This window comes from Rhinoderma darwinii, chromosome 1, assembly GCF_050947455.1.
Source record: "Rhinoderma darwinii isolate aRhiDar2 chromosome 1, aRhiDar2.hap1, whole genome shotgun sequence".
Classification (NCBI taxonomy): domain Eukaryota; kingdom Metazoa; phylum Chordata; class Amphibia; order Anura; family Rhinodermatidae; genus Rhinoderma; species Rhinoderma darwinii.
The window spans coordinates 313,082-331,418 of NC_134687.1; the positions used below are offsets into that span (position 1 = coordinate 313,082).

Consider the following 18,337-nt stretch of genomic DNA (forward strand, 5'->3'; position numbering starts at 1 on the left):
AGATGTGACAGGTCACTTCTTTGACGCGGGCGTCTATTTACGCGCCGTCATTTGACAGCGGCGCGTAAATTTACGCCTCGTGTGAACAGACAAACGTCTGCCCATTGCTTTCAATGGGCAGATGTTTGTCAGCGCTATTGAGGCGCTATTTTCGGGCGTAATTCGGCCGCAAGTCCCGGACCGAACACAGTGCAGGGAGCCGGGCTCCTAGCATCATACTTATGTACGATGCTAGGAGTCCCTGCCTCGCTGCAGGACAACTGTCCCGTACTGAAAACATGATTACACTACGGGACAGTTGTCCGGCAGCGAGGCAGGGACTCCTAGCATCGTACATAAGTATGATGCTAGGAGCCCGGCTCCCTGCACTGTGTTCGGTCCGGGACTTGCGGCCGAAATACGTCCGTCCTTTACGGACGTAATTAGTGTGTGTGCACATACCCTGAGGTGTGGGAGGAGCCTGTGGTCACGTAGTGTAAGGTGTGGGAGGAGCCTGTAATCACGTAGTGTAAGGTCTGGGAGGAGTCTGTAATCACGTAGTGTAAGGTGTGGGAGGAGTCTGTAATCACGTGGTGTAAAGTCTGGGAGGAGTCTGTAGTCACGTAGTGTAAGGTGTGGGAGGAGTCTGTAATCAATTAGTGTTAGGTGTGGGAGGAGTTTGTAATCACGTAGTGTAAGGTGTGGGAGGAGCCTGTAGCCACGTAGTACGAGTCGTGGGAGGAGCTTGTAGTCACGTTATCAGACGTGTGACGTAGTAGTGACGTAGTTCTCCCGCACGCTGTGTTCCGGTCGTACAGCCCGGTGACTTCCTCCGTACACGGGGTCACTATGCTGCAGCTTCCGCGGGCCCCTGTCCGCCTCCTCCTGCGCGTCGCCTGTCCTCCCTGCATTACCACCAGCAGGGGGCGGAAGTCTCGCTCTGATCCAACGGCGAAATCCAAAGTCTCCAGAATAAAATATCCTCCGGCGGTGTGTATAGAGGAGCTGCTGAACGTACAGCGCCGGTACCGGGACTACAGCGCCATCCTGGGAGCCATGAGGTGAGAGAAGCGCCCCCTGCGGCCCGCACAGCGCTGTACACGTGACGGGAGCGCCCCCTGCTGCCCGCACAGCGATATACACGTGACAGGGGTGCCCCCTGCTGCCCGCTCAGCGATATACACGTGACAGGGGTGCCCCCTACTGCCCGCACAGCGCTATACACGTGACGGGAGCGCCCCCTGCTGCCCGCACAGCGCTATACACGTGACAGGGGTGCCCCCTGCTGCCCGCACAGCGCTATACACGTGACGGGAGCGCCCCCTGCTGCCCGCACAGCGCTATACACGTGGCGGGAGCGCCCCCTGCTGCCCGCACAGCGCTATACACGTGGCGGGAGCGCCCCCTGCTGCCCGCACAGCGATATACACGTGACGGGAGCGCCCCCTGCTGCCCGCACAGCGATATACACGTGACGGGAGCGCCCCCTGCTGCCCGCACAGCGATATACACGTGACGGGAGCGCCCCCTGCTGCCCGCACAGCGATATACACGTGACGGGAGCGCCCCCTGCTGCCCGCACAGCGATATACACGTGACGGGAGCGCCCCCTGCTGCCCGCACAGCGATATACACGTGACGGGAGCGCCCCCTGCTGCCCGCACAGCGATATACACGTGACGGGAGCGCCCCCTGCTGCCCGCACAGCGATATACACGTGACGGGAGCGCCCCCTGCTGCCCGCACAGCGATATACACGTGACGGGAGCGCCCCCTGCTGCCCGCACAGCGATTTTCACGTGACGGGAGCGCCCCCTGCTGCCCGCACAGCGATTTTCACGTGACGGGAGCGCCCCCTGCTGCCCGCACAGCACTATACACGTGACGGGAGCGCCCCCTGCTGCCCGCACAGCTCTATACACGTGACGGGAGCGCCCCCTGCTGCCCGCACAGCTCTATACACGTGACGGGAGCGCCCTCTGCTGCCCGCACAGCGATATACACGTGACGGGAGCGCCCCCTGCTGCCCGCACAGCGATATACACGTGACGGGAGCGCCCCCTGTGGCCCGCACGTGACGGGAGCGCCCCCTGCGGCCCGCACAGCGATATACACGTGACGGGAGCGCCCCCTGCTGCCCGCACAGCGATATACACGTGACGGGAGCGCCCCCTGCTGCCCGCACAGCGATATACACGTGACGGGAGCGCCCCCTGCTGCCCGCACAGCGATATACACGTGACGGGAGCGCCCCCTGCTGCCCGCACAGCGATATACACGTGACGGGAGCGCCCCCTGCTGCCCGCACAGCGATATACACGTGACGGGAGCGCCCCCTGCTGCCCGCACAGCGATATACACGTGACGGGAGCGCCCCCTGCTGCCCGCACTGCAGATATTTTGGCCGCTCCTCGTCCGTATACTTTGATCGCGGGTGTTGGATCAGGAGCTCGGTTGTCATCAGAGCCCCGGCCGCTTCCTGGTTGGGACCCCCACGCAGGACTTAGACTGGACCGACGTGAAAAGGCGTATTGGTGGTCACTATGGGGTTAAAGTCCAAATGTAGTAATGACGTGGCCTGTTTCGTGATAAGATTCTGATCAGTGGGGACCGCCCCCGAGGGTCTTCAGCTTCCCGACCTTCATCTGGTGGCGTCCCGGCCTCTCGTCCCATGTACAAGTTTGTAAAATCTTGCCATTGATTATAAGATGGGAGTCTCGGTTTTCTCGCTTTGTGTTGGGTTATAATATTGTAGGCGCGCGGTCTGGCGCGGTTCGCGTCCTCGGAGCTTTTTAAACGTCCGCCGAGGATCAATCCTAGTGACTTCCGCACAGGTCAGACCCGTCATCCAGCCTAGATCTATCCGGGACGGTGGCGGATTTTTATCTCCGTGTCGGTCTATTGTCGGATTCACACCGGCGTGTTGGGTCCGTGATATTCGTACGTACGTCGGCCGTGTTTCCCGTACTGAACACTGCAGGGAGCCGCGCACCGGGCGTCATAGTTACCGGTAACACCAGGAGACTCCGCCTCTCCCCGGAACTGCTGTCCCGTACTGAGAACATGATTACGGCACGGGAGAGTTTTCCCGCGGAGGGGCAGCGACTCCTATGATTACCGGTAACTGACGCCAGGCGCGCGGCTCCCTGCAGTGTTCAGTCCAGGACTCGCAGCCGACGTACGGACTATATCACGGAGCGAACACGCCGGTGTGAATCATGGGGGCAGTTACAACCCCCCTAGTAGCCCCTCTACATGTGTGTATGAGAGGCCTCCGCACAGTCTGATCCCCACGTGACGAGGTTTATCCTTCATCCAGGGCGTCTCCTCGGGAAATCTGATCCGTGGCCCTGGTCAGAGAAATGGTGACGAAGCCATCAGCGTGCCGGGAGTATGTGGGGGGGGGGGCACCGTCAACCGTTACCTTTCCTAGAAAAATTAGACCAAAGCTCCAAAAAGAGGGGACTCAGACCTGTCCCAGAGAGCAGGTGTAGTCCCCAAAGAGAAATGGGCCCACACAGTGATCAAGCAGCCAAAAAACTCTAACCAAAGAGAGCCGGTGTCTTACATGTAGTAATAACAAGACCCCGGCCAGTGGTGGGACGTCGGCGTGGAGTCCAGTCTGAGACGGTGAAGCTGGGGAGGGAATGTAGACTTCTCAGGACCCCCATGTAAGAAGACGCTGGTGAGGGAACGTAGACTTCTCAGGGCCCCCATGTAAGGTGAAGCTGGTGAGGGAACGTAGACTTCTCAGGACCCCCATGTAAGGTGAAGCTGGTGATGGAACGTACACTTCTCAGGACCCCCATGTAAGGTGACGCTGGTGAGGGATCGTAGACTTCTCAGGACCCCCATGTAAGAAGACGCTGGTGAGGGAACGTAGACTTCTCAGGGCCCCCATGTAAGGTGAAGCTGGTGAGGGAACGTAGACTTCTCAGGACCCCCATGTAAGGTGAAGCTGGTGATGGAACGTACACTTCTCAGGACCCCCATGTAAGGTGACGCTGGTGAGGGAACGTAGACTTCTCAGGGTCCCCATGTAAGGTGAAGCTGGTGAGGGAACGTAGACTTCTCAGGGCCCCCATGTAAGGTGAAGCTGGTGAGGGAACGTAGACTTCTCAGGACCCCCATGTAAGGTGACGCTGGTGAGGGATCGTAGACTTCTCAGGGCCCCCATGTAAGGACGCTGGTGAGGGAACGTAGACTTCTCAGGACCCCCATGTAAGGTGACGCTGGTGAGGGAACGTAGACTTCTCAGGACCCCCATGTAAGGTGACGCTGGTGAGGGATCGTAGACTTCTCAGGGCCCCCATGTAAGGTGACGCTGGTGAGGGAACGTAGACTTCTCAGGGCCCCCATGTAAGGTGACGCTGGTGAGGGAACGTAGACTTCTCAGGGCCCCCATGTAAGAAGACGCTGGTGAGGGATCGTAGACTTCTCAGAACCCTCATGTAAGAAGACGCTGGTGAGGGATCGTAGACTTCTCAGGACCCCCATGTAAGGTGACGCTGGTGAGGGATCGTAGACTTCTCAGGACCCCCATGTAAGGTGACGCTGGTGAGGGATCGTAGACTTCTCAGGACCCCGATGTAAGGTGAAGCTGGTGATGGAACGTAGACTTCTCAGGATCCCCATGTAAGGTGAAGCTGGTGAGGGAACGTAGACTTCTCAGGACCCCCCATGTAAGGTGACGCTGGTGAGGGATCGTAGACTTCTCAGGACCCCCATGTAAGGTGAAGCTGGTGATGGAACGTAGACTTCTCAGGATCCCCATGTAAGGAGAAGCTGGTGAGGGAACGTAGACTTCTCAGGACCCCCATGTAAGAAGACGCTGGTGAGGGATCGTAGACTTCTCAGGGCCCCCATATAAGGTGAAGCTGGTGAGGGATCGTAGACTTCTCAGGACCCCCATGTAAGGTGACGCTGGGTCTAACGAGGTAAATATGTAGAAGATTTGTCGCTCAGGAAGGATTTTGGCAGCAACATCGGTGGAAAGGTCTGGAGAAATCATGAAAAGACAGTCCCGGAGCAGAGACTGAAGCGCGGGGTCGGCCTCCAAGGTGCACAGCCTGTCCTGATAATTCAGGAGTTCCAACGTGACCGGCCGCGTGGAGACGACTAACTCGGGAGACCCCTAGTCAGTCATCCTGCCACAGGTCGGGCGACGGCCGCCCACACCGGGGGGGCGGGAGCGACGTGCCACACCGGCGCGGGGGGGAGCGGCGTGCCACAACGGCGGGGGGCGGGAGCGGCGTGCCACACCGTGGGGCGGAGCTGCGGGCCACACGTGATGATGGCAGCATTCTATTGGAGAAGATGAGCTGTTACAGCAAAGAAAACTTTTCCACCGGACTCTGTGGGATCCAGCCGAGAGTTCAGCCAGCAGTGTAGTTTAGTGTGTAGCACAGTGTGTGGTGTAGTGTGGTATAGTGTGTGGTCTAGCGCAGTGTGTGGTGTGGTGTAATGCAGTGTGTGGTGTGGTGCAGTGTGTGGTGTAGTGTAGCAGCACATTAATGCATCTCCCCGCGTTGTGCTCCGGTATTAATGAATCTCCCCGCGTTGTGCTCCGGTATTAAAGAGGCTGTCACCAGATTATAAGTTCCCTATATTGTACATGATGTGATCGGCACTGTAATGTAGATAACAGTGGTCCTAGTAATAAAGAGGCTGTCACCACATTATAAGTGGCCTATAGTGTACATGATGTGATCAGCGCTGTAATGTAGATAACAGTGGTCCTAGTAATAAAGAGGCTGTCACCACATTATAAGTGGCCTATATTGTACATGATGTGATCGGCGCTGTAATGTAGATAACAGTGGTCCTAGTAATAAAGAGGCTGTCACCACATTATAAGTGGCCTATATTGTACATGATGTGATCGGCGCTGTAATGTAGATAACAGTGGTCCTAGTAATAAAGAGGCTCTGTCACCAGATTATAAGTGGCCTATAGTGTACATGATGTGATCAGCGCTGTAATGTAGATAACAGTGGTCCTAGTAATAAAGAGGCTCTGTCACCACATTATAAGTGGCCTATAGTGTACATGATGTGATCGGCGCTGTAATGTAGATAACAGTGGTCCTAGTAATAAAGAGGCTGTCACCACATTATAAGTGGCCTATGGTGTAGATTACAGCAGTGTTTTTTTTATTTAGAAAGTCTATAATTTTTGACGGAGTTATGACCTATTTTAGATTTATGCTAATGAGTTTCTTAATGGACAACTCGGCGTGTTTTACTTTTTGACCAAGTGGGCGTTATGGAGAGGACTGTATGACACAGACCAATCAGAGACTAATCAGCGTCATACACTTCTCTCCATTCATTTACACTGCACATAGTGATATAGTGTGTTTATGTGGCTGCACATAGCGATATAACTATAACATTACTGCAGTGTCCTGACAGTGAATATACATCACCTCCAGCCAGGACGTCATGTCTGTTCAGAATCCTGATACGTTTGAGTCTTTTCTGTGACATTTACAGCAAGGCAAGCGTAATCTCCTTTTATATGACAGTTTACAGCGTAATCTCACAGAAAAGATTCAGAAGTGTCAGGATTGTGAATAGACATCGTGTCCTGGCTGGAGGCGATGTATATTCATTATCAGGACACTGCAGTAATGTTATAGTGTGTGTGTATGAGGCTGCAGATAGCGATCTAGCTATATCACTATGTGGTGTGTAAATGAATGGAGAGAAGTGTATGATGCTGATTGGTCACTGATTGGTCAGCGTCATACACTCCTCTTTACAACGCCCACTTGATCATATAGTAAAACACGCCCAGTTGTCTATTGAGAAACTCATTAGCATAAATCTAATATAGGTCATAACTCTGTCAAAAATCATTGTTTTTCTAAATCGAAAACACTGCTGTTATCTACATTACAGCGTCGATCACATCATGTACACTATAGGCCACTTATAATGTGGTGACAGCCTCTTTATTACTAGGACCACTGTTATCTACATTACAGCGCAGATCACATCATGTACAATATAGGCCACTTATAATGTGGTGACAGCCTCTTTATTACTAGGACCACTGTTATCTACATTACAGCGCCGATCACATCAGGTACACTATAGGCCACTTATAATCTGGTGACAGCCTCTTTATTACTAGGACCACTGTTATCTACATTACAGCACTGATCACATTATGTAGGAGACAGGACACTTATAATCTGGTGACAGCCTCTTTATTACTAGGACCACTGTTATCTACATTACAGCGCTGATCACATCATGTACAATATAGGCCACTTATAATGTGGTGACAGCCTCTTTATTACTAGGACCACTGTTATCTACATTACAGCGCCGATCACATCATGTACAAGATAGGCCACTTATAATCTGGTGACAGAGCCTCTTTATTACTAGGACCACTGTTATCTACATTACAGCGCCGATCACATCATGTACAATATAGGGAACTTATAATGTGGTGACAGCCTCTTTATTACTAGGACCACTGTTATCTACATTACAGCGCCGATCACATCATGTACAATATAGGGAACTTATAATGTGGTGACATCCTCTTTAATGAATCCCCCCCCCCCCCACGTTGTGCTCTGGTTTTAATGAATCTCTCCCGCACGTTGTGCTGTGGTATTAATGAATCTCTCCCGCACGTTGTGCTGTGGTATTAATGAATCTCTCCCGCACGTTGTGCTCTGGTATTAATGAATCTTCCCCCCCCCCCCCCCGTTGTGCTCCGGTATTAATGAATCTCCCCCACGTTGTGCTCTGGTATTAATGAATCTCCCCCGCACTTTGCTTCTTCTACGTAGGGCCGACTTTAAGGAGGAGATGTTGCGTTCGCGCTTTGAGCAGCAGGTGGGGTCGTTTGCGGAGCAGCGTCTTCACCTTGAGGCCGTGGATCACGCCGCCCTGATGTCCTGGAACAAGGAGGAGAATGATAAGGCTCTGCGCAGGCGGTGAGTCCGGGGTCTGCAGTGAGAGCTGGGGGCATGTGGTGTAATGTCTGACCGGCTCGTCCGCAGGTTGGAACGGTTGAAGATGGAGGACCAGGCCTTCAAGGTGCTGAGGAGAGAAGCTGCGACGCTAAGGGACGAGGCAGAAGGGCAGGAGCAGCAAGACCGTGCGCGGGAGGTTGAGAGGTTGCAGGTAACGCACTCCGGGAGCCGCTCTTACGTCTCATAAGAAGTTCTCTCCACTCATATCTAAGACTGGACTTCACCGCCCGCTGTCCCCCGCCCGGCTCTGCTCTAGAAGCCCCTGCGACACGTATTCTGACATTCAGATGAGCGCAACTCCTTTATCAAAGGTTTCCAGCACTTTTCTGAAGTCCCGACGTGTTTAAGACGGCGTCAGATTCTCCATCGTGATGTGGGCGGAGGGGCTGCTGCGCTCCGCTGTTCACACGTCTCCCTCATCGTATGAACGGTTTCTCATGGTGTTTTGTTGGGGATGTAATTGCTCTCTGTCTGTATCTCAATCCACAGGAACTTTCCAAAACGTTCATCACTCCCGAGAACCTGGTGGAGAGAATCGAGGCTGCGCTGGATAGTCCGAAATCCTACGACTTCTGCCTGGACCGAGATGGGAGAATCCTGCGGCGAGGGGCGGCCCAGTCCTAAGACCAGCGGCTTCTTGTGCCAGCGGTGCCCTACGGGTCCAGGGTGAATGCGCCTATGAGATATGATGTGAGGCGGATGGAACCCTCTCCTTACAAGACAAAACTCTTCACATCCCCCTCCCCGCTGTAGTGGAAGGTGAGGTTGTGGCTTCACAGGGTTACAGCCTTTCCTTAGATCTCAGAAGCCCCTCTAACACCGTGCGTCACAAGGGGTTGGGGTTAAGGACGGGTGGTGGGCTCATCATGGAGAAGACGGGTGGTGGGCTCATCATGGAGAAGGCTTGCGGTGGGTTCTTCACAAGACTGATGGTCATGTGGACGGCGTGGTCAGAGCCGATTACTTGGGTCTTGAATAAATGTGTATGAGGAGCTGCAGTGTTGTTACTCTGACGTCAGGTCCACTCTACACCACCTATTCTCATGGTATCTGATACTTTCATCCACGTTGGAGCCACCATGTCCACTACACTCCTCCAGTATAGCCACGTTCTCACAGGGGGGCAGTACAGAATGGCGGCTCCCCTCCCAGCACTGCGGCAGGTTTGATCTTGGCTTCTCCATGTAGCTACAGGTTGGTCATTATGACGGTACAGAGTGGAGACGTTGTGTTTGACGTCTTCTATAGGGGTTAATACACAGCGGACCCCCATTATTATGACCTGCTACTTTTGACGTCGGCAGCGTGTAGCCCATGTAGTGATGTGTGGGCGGCTCGGTGGGTATATAAGGGGAGCGGTTAACGGTCTGATCACATATCACTCGCTGTCATGGGTAACGGGCGATTTATCAGAGTTGTAATAAGGGCTGATTATCGGGCCAGGGTGGCGGTATTTCTCACACAGCGCAGTTTGTGGATTGTTCCCGTGCTGCTGTGGTGACCGTGTATCGTGAGTGGACAAATGGCGCCATTGGGAATAACCGACGTGGAGACTGCAGAGCACCACGTGCCATTGATGTGAGAGGTGAACGTCGGCTACGAAGGTGCGCAAGGGCCGGACAACACGCTACAGCGGAGCAGCTCCCGGTGAAAATCTACCAGGGGGCGACCAGACGTGCGTCTAATACAACAGCGAACCCACTGCGTATGGGACTCCGGAGCCGACGGATGTCACTGCTCCTATGTAACAAAGCTGCAGCAATAAAAAATGCCTAGTTTGCGCGGCAGTATCAGAATTGGACCACCGATGATTGGCAGAGGGTCGTCTTCTCCGATGGATGATTGGTGATGGGTCGTCTTCTCCGATGGATGATTGGTGAAGGGTCGTCTTCTCCGATGGATGATTGGTGAAGGGTCGTCTTCTCCGATGGATGATTGGTGAAGGGTCGTCTTCTCCGATGGATGATTGGTGAAGAGTCGTTTTCTCCGATGGATGATTGGTGAAGGGTCGTCTTCGATGGATGATTGGTGAAGGGTCGTCTTCTCCGATGCATGATTGGTGAAGGGTCGTCTTCGATGGATGATTGGTGAAGGGTCGTCTTCTCCGATGGATGATTGGTGAAGGGTCGTCTTCTCCGATGCATGATTGGTGAAGGGTCGTCTTCTCCGATGCATGATTGGTGAAGGGTCGTCTTCTCCGATGGATGATTGGTGAAGGGTCGTCTTCGATGGATGATTGGTGAAGGGTCGTCTTCTCCGATGGATGATTGGTGAAGGGTCGTCTTCTCCGATGGATGATTGGTGAAGGGTCGTCTTCGATGGATGATTGGTGAAGGGTCGTCTTCTCCGATGGATGATTGGTGAAGGGTCGTCTTCGATGGATGATTGGTGAAGGGTCGTCTTCTCCGATGGATGATTGGTGAAGGGTCGTCTTCGATGGATGATTGGTGAAGGGTCGTCTTCTCCGATGAGTCACGTTTTCTACTTCATGGAACGGATGGACGTTGGCGCGTCAGGCGAGAAACCGAGAACAAAGACCCGGCAGCCATTGCTGGAAGAACACGAGCCGGTGGCGGCAGCGTTATGGTTGGGGGGAATTTTTTCATGCCATTCTCTGGGCTACTCATCCATGTGGACGGCTCTGAAGAGATTTGGGGATGAATCCATCATTACAGAAAACGTCCCCCCTACATGCTGATTGTCCTCCTTGGGGAAGAGAAATCTTCCAGCAAGACAATGCGACGCGTCACACGGCTAGAAATGTCCGCGCACGACCAAGACCTCCAAGTACTTCCCTGCCCCTAATTCACCAAACCTGACCCCAAGTGATCATCTGTGGGACATCGATCGACTTGTTCGCTCTATGGACCCTCCCCCACACACCCTCCAGCAAGTGTAGGATGTTCTGCAGTCAGCGAGGTGCCAGATACCGGAGACCACCGACCGGCACCTTATTGATCACTCCCCGCCCGTCTACTGCTGTCAGTGCTGCACAGGGCGGTTACTCTGGATATTAGCTGCTGCTGCTCAGAATAATGGGACTCCACTGTGTATAATCTGCTTTGCCGTTTCTTAAGCAGCGTTATGGTGATGGCCTCGGTCTCGTCCCCTGTGGCGAGAACATTCATTATTATGACGTAACCACCACCTGGTGCCTACGACTCGTATATCTGGATTGTGCCCTAAACGAGAGGAGCCCGCGCCGTTTACCAGGTGACTAATCGGGTGACTTCCCTTATAGACCGACCTGTAATAATCCACAGGAGAACCTGTCTCGAATATACAATCTATAACCTACAAGAATTCCCAGCACACAACGCTGCAATATACAAAATGTCACAACTTTATTGTACACAAAAATCACACTTAAAATTGTTGGATTAAAAGGAAAGTCGCGATAGGCAGCGAGGACGCCGCGTCAAATCAGGAATAATCCAGACTCCATGAAAGGGTGACACTAATACACACCAGAACATGAATAGTTTATAGCAATATGTCCCCACCGAGACTTACAAGTTCTGAGCAGGGAAAGGTGACGGCAGACGCGGAGGAGTAAAACGCGTAGCAACGGCGGGGACATGAAGTAGAAATAGTCCTGTACCCCAGCAACTAATACTGAGCGGAGTAACAATCACACCCAGTACTGTCCCCACGCCGAGAGCAATTCTGACATTTATTTCTGGAGTTCACTGCAGAATAAATCATGTTATGTTGTCATATTTTGGCCTTTCACGATGCGGCGACACAAATTAACCCCTTCCCGCTGCAGCCACTTTAAACCTTCCTGACGGAGCCTCGTTGTTCACATCTGACGTGTGTCTTTATGTGGCAATAACTTTGGAATGCTTTTATGTATTCAAGCAATTCTGAGTAAAAGTTAATATCATAATAAAACATCATTTAAAATTGATTTTTCTTCTTTTAAGAAATAATATTGAACCCTATGACAGATATTTGGAATTGATCTACCTGTCATCCACACACTGCTATAATCAAAACAATCCTATTGGCCCCCTTGGCTGTCACTCAGCACTCACGATATTTAAGGGCGTCAGAACCGGCGGGTTACACCCCAAGAGGAAGCCGGAATGCCGGCGAAACGCGCGTCGGGTGTCCAGTCATATTTATGAAATCAATGTCTACGGTCCTAGCCTTATCAAACGCTACCTGAATAATTAACTAAAAGTCGGCAACGACTTACATGTGGAAGCGCTGCTCCCTGAAGGAGAGCGGTGCGTGTATCTTGACAGACGCTGCAGGGTAAAATCCCTGGCAGCGCTCATAGAACCAGCTTACTAAGCAAGTTGACATACAAAAGCTGGTTGATCAGATACCCAATTGTGTTGCTATTCACTACCCTTTCTGTGACAGCAGAGATAGTGAACAGCAAGCAGCTCACAAATAGAGCACAATATAAAGTGCATCTTTAATAGAATTTGTAGTGCTCACAGGGCTCGCTGACACAGGCAGCTCTGTCAGAACATTACAATCAGCTGCTGCTCCTTGCCCTTATGGAAAGCGGCGATAACAGACCGCAAGCAGCCCATAAACAGTGCAATTCTATCTGCAAAAGATCGTTGGCACACAAGCTATCTAGCATACATACTATCTAGTGCTGCTGTTCACAGTCTCTCACAAATCCACAGTGGGAAATAACAATGAGCACATGACAATTAGAGCACTCCCTGTAGTGCCCATTCACACAGATTAACGCACCGTTGCTATTTCAGACAGAATTAGCCAGCATGTTAAAATAAAACAATGTGGACAATTGCAAGAATCTAAAATTGTATAATAAATTCAGTGAATCTAAGAGAACTTTGAGAATTGACAACTTTTAGACTAGCAAGCTTATAGTGACACATTCAGTGCACAGCACAGAACCAAAAATTGATACAATTTCTATTTACAAATAGAAAATACTGCAACTGTCAATGCATACAAGAAACAGATACAATGTTTAATGATTGACAGCAATACTAATTCACACAGTACATACAATATACCAGAGTGATAAGATCTTCACTTACCTCAGCAAGCAATAGAGTCCAACCTTGTTGTACAACAGTAGCAATTGATAATAGAGTATACAAAAGACAAATTCTGTTCTTCAAGTGCAGGATAAGGGGTTTTCTGCACTGCTATATAAATTTTGACCTACATTGATAAAATATAAAACAATTATTTTAGAATTATTTTAACCAAAACATATTAATAAAGTTTATTATTTTCGTTCTCTACAGGAACCACAACTCTTTTCCCTTCTTCCTATTTCCAAAATATAAAATAGCATATACTGGTGGTATACACCTTTTGTGGTTCCCTAAAACTCACTTTGTATATAATAAATAAGTGAGGGTATCAGCAAAATCTCTATTTTTGTTTTCTCATGACACATTGTACTTTATGTCAGAGGTAAAATTTGGTCGATTACATTGTGTTTAATTGTGACAAACACCAACATTTTGCACAAAAAATTCAAAAGTTAGCATTTTTCTAAATTTTAATGTATCTGCTTGTAAGACAGATAGAAATACCACCCAGAATAGTCACTAGTTCACATTTCCCATATCTCTCATTTGTTTGCATCATTTTTTTGAATGTCCTATTTTTCCAGGACGTTACGAGGCTCAGAATTTTAGCATCAATTTTTCACGTTTAAAAGAAAATTTCAAAAGGCCGTTATTACAGGGCAGTTCAGTTCTGAAGTGGCTTTGAGAGTCATATATTAGAAACACTCCAAAAGATAATGCATTATGGAAGCTACACCCCACAAGGAGTTAATCTCGGGGTGTAGTGAGCATTTGGACCCCTCAGGCGTTTCATAGATTTTATTATAAGTAGGGCGTAAAAATGAACAAAATATTTGTTATATCAGGTCCAGAGTCAGCGCAGCGTCTAGCAGGACATTCCCAGCACTTCGTGCTTCCCTCTGCTGACAGCTTTATGGAGATGCACCAGCCCACCCTGCCAAAAGTACCAACACCTGGTGTAATAACCACAGTATCACTGCGCCTGATTGGCCAGCAAACCCACCTAAACCCCATAGAGAATCTATAGGATATTGTCAAGAGGAAGATGAGAGACCCCAGACCAAACCATGCAGACGCGCTGAAGGCCGATATCAAAGCAACCTGGCGTCCATAACACCTCAGCAGTGCCACAGGCTGATCTCCTCCATGCCACGCCTCAGTGATAACACCAACAGTGCCACAGGCTGATCGCCACATGCCACGCCCCATTCATAACACCTCAGCAGTGCCACAGGCTGATCTCCTCCATGCCACGCCTCAGTGATAACACCAACAGTGCCACAGGCTGATCGCCACATGCCACGCCCCATTCATAACACCTCAGTAGTGCCACAGGCTAATCGCCTCCATGCCACGCTGCATTGATGTAGTAAATCATGCAGAGTCGGAGCCCCGGCCAAGTATTGAGGGCAGATTCTGGACAGACATTTCCGTATTAAAAATCATTTTTGGAATTGGGCTTATATAATCTCATTTTCTGAGACACTAAATTTTGGGTTTTCCGTAACTGTTCCCATAATCGTCAACATTACAAGAGAAAACTGCTGGAAATAGATCCCTCTGTGTGTAATGAATGTATAGAATATACGAGAGACACTTTTTTAATTGAATTACTTAAATAAATTAAGTTTTTGATGATATTCTAATTTATTGAGAAGCACTAGTGTATATATAGTGTAGTGATATGTGGGAGGTGAGGACGGGCTGATGCGTAATACAGGGCAGTATATATTAGTATATATAGTGCTGGGGGAAGGGCAGTGATCTGTGGGAGGTGAGGACAGGCTGATGCGTAATACAGGGCAGTATATATTAGTATACAGTGAAGGAAATAAGTATTTGATCCCTTGCTGATTTTGTAAGTTTGCCCACTGTCAAAGACATGAACAGTCTAGAATTTTTAGGCTAGGTTAATTTTACCAGTGAGAGAGAGATTATATATAAAAAGAACAGAAAATCACATAGTCAAAATTATATATATTTATTTGCATTGTGCAGAGAAATAAGTATTTGATCCCTTTGGCAAACAAGACTTAATACTTGGTGGCAAAACCCTTGTTGGCAAGCACAGTAGTCAGACGTTTTTTGTAGTTGATGATGAGGTTTGCACACGTTAGATGGAATTTTGGCCACTCCTCTTTGCAGATCATCTGTAAATCATTAAGATTTTGAGGCTGTCGCTTGGCAACTCGGATCTTCAGCTCCCTCCATAAGTTTTCGATGGGATTAAGGTCTGGAGACTGGCTAGGCCACTCCATGACCTTAATGTGCTTCTTTTTGAACCACTCCTTTGTTGCCTTGGCTGTATGTTTCGGGTCATTGTCGTGCTGGAAGACCCAGCCACGAGCCATTATTAATGTCCTGGTGGAGGGAAGGAGGTTGTCACTCAGGATTTGACGGTACATGGCTCCATCCATTCTCCCATTGATGCGGTGAAGTAGTCCTGTGCCCTTAGCAGAGAAACACCCCCAAAACATAATGTTTCCACCTCCATGCTTGACAGTGGGGACGGTGTTCTTTGGGTCATAGGCAGCATTTCTCTTCCTCCAAACACGGCGAGTTGAGTTAATGCCAAAGAGCTGAATTTTAGTCTCATCTGACCACAGCACCTTCTCCCAATCACTCTCAGAATCATCCAGATGTTCATTTGCAGACGTCAGACGGGCCTGTACATGTGCCTTCTTGAGCAGGGGGACCTTGCGGGCACTGCAGGATTGTAATGTGTTACCAATGGTTTTCTTGGTGACTGTGGTCCCAGCTGCCTTGAGATCATTAACAAGTTCCCCCCGTGTAGTTTTCGGCTGAGCTCTCACCTTCCTCAGGATCAAGGATACCCCACGAGGTGAGATTTTGCATGGAGCCCCAGATCGATGTCGATTGACAGTCATTTTGTATGTCTTCCATGTTCTTACTATTGCACCAACAGTTGTCTCCTTCTCACCCAGCGTCTTACTTATGGTTTTGTAGCCCATTCCAGCCTTGTGCAGGTCTATGATCTTGTCCCTGACATCCTTACAAAGCTCTTTGGTCTTGCCCATGTTGTAGAGGTTAGAGTCAGACTGATTCATTGAGTCTGTGGACAGGAGTCTCTTATACAGGTGACCATGTAAGAGCTGTCTATAATGCAGGCACCAAGTTGATTTGGAGCAGTAACTGGTCTGGAGGAGGCTGAACTCTTAATGGTTGGTCGGGGGTCACATACTTATTTCTCTGTGCACAATGCAAATAAATAGATATAATTTTGACAATGTGATTTTCTGCTTTTTTTTATATAATCTATCTCTCACTGGTAAAATTAACCTAGCCTAAAAATTCTAGACTGTTCATGACTTTGACAGCGGGCAAACTTACAAAATCAGCAAGGGATCAAATACTTATTTCCTTCACTGTATATAGTGCTGGGGGAAGTGCAGTGATCTGTGGGAGGTGAGGACGGGCTGATATGTGATACAGGGCAGTATATATTAGTATATATAGTGCTGGGGAAGTGCAGTGATCTGTGGGAGGTGAGGACGGGCTGATATGTGATACAGGGCAGTATATATTAGTATATATAGTGCTGGGGAAGTGCAGTGATCTGTGGGAGGTGAGGACGGGCTGTTATGTGATACAGGGCAGTATATATTAGTATATATAGTGCTGGGGGAAGTGCAGTGATCTGTGGGAGGTGAGGACGGGCTGATATGTGATACAGGGCAGTATATATTAGTATATATAGTGCTGGGGGAAGTGCAGTGATCTGTGGGAGGTGAGGACGGGCTGATATGTGATACAGGGCAGTATATATTAGTATATATAGTGCTGGGGGAAGTGCAGTGATCTGTGGGAGGTGAGGACGGGCTGATATGTGATACAGGGCAGTATATATTAGTATATATAGTGCTGGGGAAGTGCAGTGATCTGTGGGAGGTGAGGACGGGCTGATATGTGATACAGGGCAGTATATATTAGTATATATAGTGCTTGGGGAAGTGCAGTGATCTGTGGGAGGTGAGGACGGGCTGGTATGTGATACAGGGCAGTATATATTAGTATATATAGTTCTGGGGGAAGTGCAGTGATCTGTGGGAGGTGAGGACGGGCTGATATGTGGTACAGGGCAGTATATATTAGTATATATAGTGCTGGGGAAGTGCAGTGATCTGTGGGAGGTGAGGACGGGCTGATATGTGATACAGGGCAGTATATATTAGTATATATAGTGCTGGGGGAAGTGCAGTGATCTGTGGGAGGTGAGGACGGGCTGATATGTGATACAGGGCAGTATATATTAGTATTTATAGTGCTGGGGAAGTGCAGTGATCTGTGGGAGGTGAGGACGGGCTGATATGTGATACAGGGCAGTATATATTAGTATATATAGTGCTTGGGGAAGTGCAGTTTTCTGTGGGAGGTGAGGACGGGCTGATATGTGATACAGGGCAGTATATATTAGTATATATAGTGCTTGGGGAAGTGCAGTGATCTGTGGGAGGTGAGGACGGGCTGATATGTGATACAGGGCAGTATATATTAGTATATATAGTGCTGGGGAAGTGCAGTGATCTGTGGGAGGTGAGGACGGGCTGATATGTGATACAGGACAGTATATATAGTTCTGGGGGAAGTGCAGTTATCTGTGGGAGGTGAGGACGGGCTGATATGTGATACAGGGCAGTATATATTAGTATATATAGTGCTTGGGGAAGTGCAGTGATCTGTGGGAGGTGAGGACGGGCTGATATGTGATACAGGGCAGTATATATTAGTATATATAGTGCTGGGGGAAGTGCAGTGATCTGTGGGAGGTGAGGACGGGCTGATATATGATACAGGGCAGTATATATAGTGCTGGGGAAGTTCAGTGATCTGTGGGAGGTGAGGACGGGCTGATATGTGATACAGGGCAGTATATATTAGTATATATAGTGCTGGGGAAGTGCAGTGATCTGTGGGAGGTGAGGACGGGCTGATATGTGATACAGGGCAGTATATATTAGTATATATAGTGCTGGGGGAAGTGCAGTGATCTGTGGGAGGTGAGGATGGGCTGTTATGTGATACAGGGCAGTATATATTGGTATATATAGTGCTGGGGGAAGTGCAGTGATCTGTGGGAGGTGAGGACGGGCTGATATGTGATACAGGGCAGTATATATTGGTATATATAGTGCTGGGGGAAGTGCAGTGATCTGTGGGAGGTGAGGACGGGCTGATATGTGATACAGGGCAGTATATATTAGTATATATAGTGCTGGGGGAAGTGCAGTGATCTGTGGGAGGTGAGGACGGGCTGATATGTGATACAGGGCAGTATATATTAGTGTATATATAGTGCTGGGGAAGTGCA

General features: G+C 49.6%; 1 protein-coding gene across 1 annotated transcript; it reads left to right on the forward strand.

Moving 5' to 3' along the window:
• The first annotated feature begins 727 nt into the window (after positions 1-727).
• MRPS26 (mitochondrial ribosomal protein S26) lies at positions 728-8,967 on the forward strand. The gene is made up of 4 exons (XM_075848575.1): positions 728-1,040; positions 7,790-7,936; positions 8,003-8,126; positions 8,465-8,967. The coding sequence occupies exons 1-4, from the start codon at positions 829-831 to the stop codon at positions 8,597-8,599; spliced, it is 618 nt and encodes a 205-aa protein (XP_075704690.1). The 5' UTR covers positions 728-828; the 3' UTR covers positions 8,600-8,967.
• The last annotated feature ends 9,370 nt before the right edge of the window (positions 8,968-18,337 follow it).